General features: G+C 37.2%; 1 protein-coding gene across 5 annotated transcripts; it reads right to left on the bottom strand.

Annotated features, from left to right (window-relative positions):
- Positions 1-542: 542 nt before the first annotated feature.
- LOC122300714 lies at positions 543-8,317 on the bottom strand. 5 transcript variants are annotated; one of them, XM_043111566.1, is made up of 8 exons: positions 7,985-8,317; positions 7,618-7,746; positions 5,942-6,546; positions 5,682-5,771; positions 3,054-5,238; positions 2,179-2,291; positions 1,887-1,999; positions 543-877 (listed from the first exon to the last, which is right to left on the bottom strand). In XM_043111566.1, exons 3-8 carry the CDS (start codon positions 6,513-6,515, stop codon positions 770-772), a joined length of 3,183 nt encoding a protein of 1,060 aa, XP_042967500.1. In that variant the 5' UTR covers positions 6,516-6,546; positions 7,618-7,746; positions 7,985-8,317; the 3' UTR covers positions 543-769. The 5 variants fall into 5 exon arrangements, with proteins under 5 accessions (XP_042967500.1, XP_042967499.1, XP_042967501.1 ...); XM_043111565.1 differs by having other exon boundaries at positions 7,618-7,704; XM_043111567.1 differs by lacking the exon at positions 7,618-7,746 and having other exon boundaries at positions 5,942-6,588.
- Between the last annotated feature and the right edge of the window lie 695 nt (positions 8,318-9,012).

The raw sequence follows: 9,012 nt of genomic DNA, 5'->3' as shown, positions 1-9,012 counted from the left end.
TCCAACTAATTCTAGATCTTTCATCATCACCTTTTATCATCTTTCACCAGAACTTTACTTATGAAGTTCTATGTTGAAAAGAAATAATGTTAAACCATGCAGACCTCCTGAAACAATATGCCATGAAGTTGAACCAAAACCTTGAATCTTCCTCATTTCTACTACTCTGGACATGGAACACGTGTCTCTCATCCAACGAGTCTCGTTCCGAGTGAAACTATACCCAAGCTAGTGTCCATGGAAGTATATGTGCATCTCCCCCACCCCCCCTCAAAATCAATAGATCAATGCTTAAAAGTTTGGACTCAAGTATAACTGCTATGTATATTGTATTGGGCCAATGGGCATTTGGCATTTCACAATATAACTGCCAGTAATCTCAAATTTCTCCAGGAAAAGTGTCCCCAGAAAATACCGCTGGACCACTTTGTGTGTAAAGGAAATGCCATCATCTCAGAAAGCATTTCTGACAATTTGTTTGCTGTCCAGGCCAGCAAAATTATTTGAATAAAAAAAAAAACGGGAGTATGATAATCTTGGGCTAAAAAAATAAAGAAAAATATTTTATTCTTCATCAACTCAAGAGGACAGTCCATAACTTCAGCTGCACATACATGCTTTACATAACCAAACATGAAGGAGTTCAGAAACTTACATACATAATGCAATTAGGCTCACTAGTTTTGTACCTTGCACACTCTGGCTTCATCTGTGCTACAGTTGTACTTGGCCGAGACTTGCATAGATAATTCTTGAAATCACCAGATTGCTATAAGCCTAACATTCTTTTCTTCTTGATTTTTGCAGTTAAATCTTCTTCAGATGGGATCTTGCCACCGTCTATAGAGGTTGCACTCCACCATGCCATAAGCTCATCCTGCAAAATGTGATGGGATTCCACCATTGCACATAGTATGGGTAACAAGCAAGATTCAGAATACTGTTAATTCCATTTGTAGGATGGCACCTTGACAATCAACATCCCCTTGACTTGTGTATAACAATTGAAACTATCATCATGATAAAGGATCTAAAAATTAAGATTGACTATAAAGGTGGAATATAACAACAGTTGGCTTGATATTTGATGATATAGGAAACTCTACTGTCTACACATTGTTAGGTTTATATGATATTTTACTCTTTTTTTTTTTTTTTAAATCGCATAATTATCCAGTTCTCGAACCATCAACATGGGGCATTCCTGATCTTATACTGTTAGAATATGCCAAGCCTGAAAGATGAGGAATTGAATTAAAGCACGCTCACTGGGTCATTTACTGATGTCAGTAATTGACGATTATGCAATTTGAACAAGTATAATTTCACCAAAAAAAAAAAAAAAGTAAATATAGTTAAACAAAAAAGTAAATCTGTTGACTAAATATATGGCATAATTTCGAAGTACAGTTCGGTTTTGATAGAAAGGAGTGTCATTTCTTCCATTTATTTTGCTTAGCCACCAACAACAAATTCCAACTAGGGTTTATGCTGAATCTAACTAGGGTTCGCACTTTGCAGTGGTGGAGGAATTGGATCAGGGAAAAGAGGGATTCTAGCTGTAAGATATATCTAATGAAACTGTCGTTGGCATTGAGATCTTATTCAAAGAGGAACAGATTAGCACTGCATCATGTTTGGTACTCCCTGAATCAGAAACAAGGTGTCTGCTTTACACCAATTTAATGAAAAACAGAACTACTATTTGACTGAGCAATAGCAGCACACATTGTAAAGAAGTACAAGGATTCACTAAAAAGGGAAAAAACCACAAAGAGACGTAAAAATATACAGAAATAAGTAAATTACACTTGAGACTGCAAGCTTGAATAGAAACACTGCACGACAAAGAAACGATAGGTTACAAATTGAACTCATACTATTACCTCAAGGAAATCATGATTGGAGATGTGTTCACTCCCCACCAAGAATTTGTTTCCACCTACGCTTACACACACAGGGTTTTTGGCATTCTGTGGTGAATTCTCTCTTTGCTTCCCTGTGCACCCAAAAGAAAAATAAGAATAAAATCATTGGAGAAAAGAGTCATTCTACAGTTAAGGTTTAAGGAATCACATAAAAATGATCCAATAATTGATATCCATATCAAAATCTACTGCCTATCAATTCATTTGTTATCAGAAAAAGCTAACAAACACAAATTAATTCAAGTTATACCAGTAATGCAGGCCACATGATATCCAGTTCCCTGCAGTCCTTCCCACTTCCCAAGCCGCACCCGCAAGAAAAAACCATCAAGATGTGACAATGACATATAGGAGTTCATCCATCTGATGCCCATGCAACAGAGAAAATATTCTCTCAGCACACGAAGAGAATCAATTATGGAGATGATCACCGTAGGAAGAATTAAGTTCAAAGTCATCCCTAGAAGGATGGTTTACTAGACTATAAGTCTGCTTGAAGATCAAGTTCTGCCAAGATAAACCCACCCAAATTTGAAGAAAAAATCAGTTAACAATTTGGTAGGGGAAAAAAAAATAAAAACCAAGGCGTTTTTGGAAGCCAATTCACTTCATTGAAATAATAGAGTAGGACTTGTTCCTCCAACTACAAATGAGGTTTTGCTTCTTTGTTGGGTTGAAATTATCAGTTTGGGTTGAATTTACTTCTTTGCAAGTCTCCTATGATTAAAACATACAATGATAATTGGACTGCAGTATGGAGAGTCTATATCAGAAAGGAAACCTGAGAAAAGAATCAAATTTGCTACTTCCTCAAAATGCCTAAGTGAAATGTCAAAAGGCAATATCAAGTGTGATTGAGCAGATATATTTTCCATATATTAGAGAAGTTCCAGTCAAGCCAGTAATTAAAACAAGAGTTTATCGTTGACATTATAACGACTCACGGAAAGCCCAAACCAAGTATGGACTTACACTTCAAAAGGAATAGTCAATAATACAATTGAAGCACCTGGAATATTATAAACCCTAATAACTTATCCCTCCCAAACAATGTAGAATCTCATTCATCACCCTCTCATACTAGATCTGGGATATTACATATTTTAGTTAGTATGCTCTACTTACTTTAGGATATCTGAGCGTGATAAACGAAGGCCTTTTATGGTGTTGAAGATTCCTTTTGGTACATCTGAAAGTTGCCTTTTGACCAGCATGATATTCTGTTCTTTTGAATAGTTTACCCCAAAACTTGGAGCAATGTGTTTCTTCTTCATTAGGTTTGCATTAGATATGGTTTTTACAGGGGCTATCATTTCCTTTGGCTTCCATTCTGGTATTCCAAGATCATTCTCATCACAAGCAGCTAGACATTGTATCCCCCGGCCAGTTAGCAGCTTCAAATTTTCTCTATTGCCTTCCTTATGCAGCATCTTGCTAGGACCAACCATAGAAGCAACACCTCTTGTTTGATGTTTCCCGCTTGAGGAAGCACTGGGACATGCAACAGCCCAATGATTGAGCTGGAAACATCTAATGCACAGACAAGGAAATTCTTCTGCCGCCTTATATGAATTGGAATTCCTTAGAAGATCTTCAATCTCGTTTTCTGTTATCTCAGAACACTCTTGTAAACGGTGTCCTTCTATGCCGCAAAAGACACAGGTTATAGTCGCTTGAGTTGCATTATCTGTTACATTTGATGGCATGGCATGCTTGAGGGCATCCAATCTTCTTGCAAAGATTGAAGACATTTCCATTGTACTTCTAAATTTTGGGGAAGGCAATATAGGGTTCAGTTTGTATGCAGACTCCCGATCATTATGGCATTTCATCCTTTTAGAACCGATGACAGCCTCAGTATCAGCAGGATGTTTCTGTGATTCATTACCCAAAGCAGGCATTGGATCCTCAGCTGAGCGCTCCTTCAATGCCAAACTTTTTTGGTTGTTGTCATCATAATTCCAAGGACAAGGAAGAAGCCTCATGCGATCATTGGAGCACTCAACACCCACACTAATACTCTGGCTACAATCATCTGGGTTTAATAAGGGGCCAGAAGTTTTTGAATAAAACCGAGTTATCCACAAGCTTCGCAAAGGATCATTTCTGCAGCTAAAATCATTAGTTGACTTCCCTTTGGATGTTGGGTCAGAAGCAATGTTCTCAGCACTCCTAATCTTATCTTTACACGGAGTGGAAGTGGAGCTTGTTTCATTTTTTTCCCTACCAAATTCCACTTTGCATGAATTTCTATTCTCCCTGGAGTTAGTCTTTCCAATTTTCTGAAAGGTAGAGAATTTTAAAGGAAAAACCCTAGGCTGGGTTGCTGAAGCTGCTCCATTTCCAGACATTGGTAAGTCAAACTTCTTATTTGGCCACAGAAATGGTTTGACTTTGTTATCATCATCCCCATGAATGGCTATTGGAGTAGCATTAATGTCACACATCTTGTTAGCCAGCTCATGTTCCTTAGATTCTCCATTATCATTTTTGGCATTCAATGATGTTGTTTCTCCTTCCACATTTGGCCCATATAAGGACTGAAAAATTGATCGGAAGCCAATATTTTTTAATCCTGGATCTTGATTCTTGTTGCATGCGAGAAGATTCTGATAATTAGGGTCCTGATGCCCATGATCAGGAGGTGCAATTACAAGAGCAGGAGAAGGTGTCTCATCTTGAATCGGTTTTGGGAAGCCCTTCATCATGTTTGTTATCCAGTTCATAAATGAGCTATCTTGTCTTATATAGGACGTTGAACAGGGTGTCTTTTCAATTTGCTTCTTTACTCTTTTACTCCCAGCAATCAAGCATTCTTCAAAGCTTGGCCTCTTCTTGCATGTTAAAAACAACCCAGCACTGTTGCAGCTTTCAACACTCTCGTGGCTGTCATTTCCCTCTTTCAATGATCTTTCCTTAATATCTCCATCAGATAGAGCCTTTTCCTTTCCTTTCCTTCGATTTCTATGGAAATTTCTGTTAGCTGGGGATGGTTCACTTTGAACAGTTATGTTTCTCTGAAGTACCTCTTTGTTGTGCTGAAAGCTGTTTTGCAGTTTGTGAGCAAATTCTGATTCTACCATCTTAGTCACTGCACTACAAGCATTTTCACCAATTGGAGTCCGTAATTCGTTCTCTGCAGTTTGCTCAAGCTTTTCCAAAGGCCTTCTGCCTGGGAACTTAAGATTCTTGACTGAAGTTTCTGAAGCTTTGCATTCATCCACAGGCTGAGGGTGAACATCAGAGGCCAAAGCAATATTCATTCCTAGTATTTGTTCACTTCCAAGATCTCTGCCTTCACCAATAAGATCTGCAGAGAATGGTTCATTCACCACCACATCAGGTTTAGGTTATCTATTTTAATTGATAAAGTATCAGCATTCCTTCCTGGCCTCTTAGTAAATTAAATCAGATGTTCAAGCATGTCAGATTTGGAAAAAAAATTATGAAAGCTCCATTATTTTTCGAAAAAGTTGAACATAAAAGAAAATTTTGGCTTAATATGAACAGCAAGACACTTTGCAGTGCTTGTGTGTCTAGAGCATAACCAAAGTGATCTTTTTAATGGTTCTTTTAGAAAGTAGAACCCTGTCTTGATCCCTTTCCAGACCAATACAATTAATCAGTCATAAACCATTGACCAGTTTTAGCTGTGGGATCTGCCTAGAACTCTCTCCTGGATAGCAAAGTGAAAAGATTGCAGCATGCACCCGTCAGGAATTCAAAGATTGATAGTTGCACAAATATCTTCACCTTCACTCTTTCTCCCATGATCCTCTTGAGCAATATGTGGAACAGATAATTCCACTGCAGAGCTCATTTCTTCCATATCACTAACAGGTCCTGCCAAACAAGAGTTCCCAGGCTTTGTTAAACAGGTTTTGAAGGGAAAACACACATGAGAGAGTGAGAGGTTCACAATCATCCTTATAAAACTTAGTACTCTTTTTTGCCAAGGCCTATCCCAGACCTTCCCTTCCTAACAAGTTAACATGAAAAGCTTTTTTCCTTACCAGTCTCATCTTTATTATTCGAGCCACATCCTGGGATTATGCCATCATGACGTGTAGGGGATCTGGTTGAATTATTTGTACCAGCGACATTATCGTTTGCATATAATGCTGCCTGTGGCGTAATGACTTCCTCATCTATAGGTTTGTCAGTAGCAGACCTCTTGCCAGATATGCTTTGAGGCAGCGAGAAGGCTACATTACTTGATCCTGCACCCCACATAAGAGGGCCCTTTTTATTGGTGAAGCCACAATCAGCACATTTGAGACTCAAACCATTATGTGGAGACCAGACTAATTCAGACAGGGGGTTGGAGCTCAAAAATGTCATGTCTATCCTTGAACCTGCATTTGCACCTGCACTTGCGCCTTCATCTTTCGGTTGTCTCTGAATGCACTGGTCAGAATAACCCACAGAAAGTCCTAAATCAGTCACTGGTTCTATGTTCTCATTTTCCGCATTCATCTTTGGTTGGATGAACTCCTTAGCAGGCGATCTTGAAATGTACTGGTCAGAATAACCCACAGAAAGTCCTAAGTCAGTCACTGGTTCTATGTTCACATTTTCCGCATTCATCTTTGGTTGGATGAACTCCTTAGCAGGCGATCTTGAAATGCCAACAGAGACCAGATCAGTCTTCTACATGGTACTACACACGAACAATATAATAATCTTGACAACCAGTTCTCTATCTAGCGAAAGAGGCAAGTTTCACAATACAAGGAATATTGTTGGAGTTTGTAGATTAGAATACATTAGCGAATTGCTTCCACTTGAAAACTGAATGGGTCCGATAAGTAGTGGAGATGAATACCCTATGATTACAATTTACCCCCCCTATAAGACAACAGGTAAATATCATATGAAGACTCTTCTGACACAGGTGAAAATTTTAATCCCATTAATGGAAAGAAGATGCCTCCTAGAGTACCTTCCTTATCCATCTCTTAAGATAGGACATGGAAATTAAACAGGACCTACAAAACCCACTCATTGAATTCATCGTCAACTGCGAGTAAATGTTTATGTCAAGCAAATTTGTTGATAGTCTCAAAATCAAATGTAACCTGACTGTTACCGAACATTTGACAAGATGTTATCTTCGGATCATATGGCAGTAGAAATTGGCATTTAGAAGTCCTAGAATCCTCTCGTGAATCCACACTGACCACATGTTGAGTTTGTACAACTAAAATGGTACTAAGCTCCATTTCAAGCAACATTACTTCCCTGGACTAGCTGAAAGTACAATTTTCTAAAACATTAAGAGCACGCCCACAACAGCTAGAAGAGGCATGATAAATATGGACGGTTTGCTTTTGCTGATAGGCTACATTAAGATAACTTTGGATAATAGGTTGAGTGATGATTTACCTACAACTCTTACAACTGTAATACAACTCATATTACAACCCATTTTACAACAAGTCATTTTACAATCAACCACTGCATCATGCTGCTTTGAAAGCACAATAAATATGAAATGAACACCAAGCCCGTATTTTCATTGTCAAAACTTCAATAATAATTATAAAATTCACCAGGACCTCAAACGCGTACAAATATATATACACACACATATACGTATGTATATATACCCATGAAAATATACTTAAACTAAAACAATATTATTCAAACAAACAAAAAGAATTGTGAAAGCGAGAATAAAGTAACATACGTGATTGTAATGCAGTATACAGAGATAACATCGCGACTCCAAGAAAGAAAACCCAATTAGGACGATTCCATTCTAGAATGGCCCCCTCTGGAAACAATATTCACAGAAAATTTTCTCAAACCATCTTTCCTACACGAGAAGATATATTACCTCGCAATAAACTTAACTAAACATGTCAGATTCTCTATCTTATTGTTCGGCAGTAAGCTATAGCCTAGAAATCAAGAAATACTAAAAAACTAAACACCGTTGTTATTTGAAGAAATGCAAGTATCAGAAGCTACTAAGGCAATGGACTATGGAGTTACAGAGGGAGTAACAAAATTAAAGAATAGCCATCGAGAATGATTTGTGGAGACCCACTTACCTCTTAATAGTCCCTCAAATCCACCAGAATTGCTTTCCTTCTGCGGCCACTCCTTTTATTATACACAGTACTCCAACCAGGGAAGTACAAGATATATTATCTATATATATATATATATTTATATATAACTGAAATGAAGGAGAAAGAAAGGGAGGGAATGCGTGAATATTTAGAGAGAGAGAGAGAGAGAGAGAGAGTCAGGCCAGTTACAAAGAGCCTGCCATGCGTCCTGCTACAACAGTTACATGAAGTTGTGTAGCTTAATTTTCCTAAGATTCTGAGGTATCAGGTATGTGGTTGAAGATATGACACGTGGCGGATTTCCTACCAATGAAATCATGTCAGAGCTATTTTACATGTATCCTTCCCCTTATATATTTTACAGATAGTAGCAGTGGCGTATTACAAAAGTGAGGACTGTATATCAGTTAGATCTGAGAAAATTGATGTTATTGACTTTGGACTTTGGAGTCAAAAAGCAAGCAATTATTTATTTATTTTTTTGTCTTTTTACCTCTAAAGTACAAATTAAATGATTCATAGAAGAAGATTATGCCTAATGAAGAAAGAAAGTTTAGATTTTGTCAAAAAATAAAAATAAAAATAAAAAGCTTATCCTTTGCACTTAGTCACATCAAGAAATCTTTGATCTAATTTTAATTTCTCCTTGCATAGTGATTATTGGATCTTTAACGGTAATTTTTTTTTTAATTTTTTAATAAAAAGTAAGAATTTTATTAAAATAAAGATAGCAAAGTACACAAGATGTAGACCAACTATGTTAACTTTATGAGACATACCATTCAGCTACAAAACCCATCTTTCCTATTTTAGCTACATAGGGAATATTATTTAATGGATTTTATATAAATTTTGTAAGGTTTGAAAGAATAAAATCGTGCAGATAAATTCTAAGGGGAAAAGGTGAAGAAGAAAAAAACACAAAAAATGAAGAGAAGCCACACAGATAACCACAGAAAACTCAAGAAGCAAGAAGAAGAAGTATTTCATAAAAAGTTATAATATGC

This window comes from Carya illinoinensis, chromosome 2 (genome assembly GCF_018687715.1).
Source record: "Carya illinoinensis cultivar Pawnee chromosome 2, C.illinoinensisPawnee_v1, whole genome shotgun sequence".
Classification (NCBI taxonomy): Eukaryota; Viridiplantae; Streptophyta; class Magnoliopsida; order Fagales; family Juglandaceae; genus Carya; species Carya illinoinensis.
This window is presented reverse-complemented; position numbering and strand designations above follow the sequence as displayed.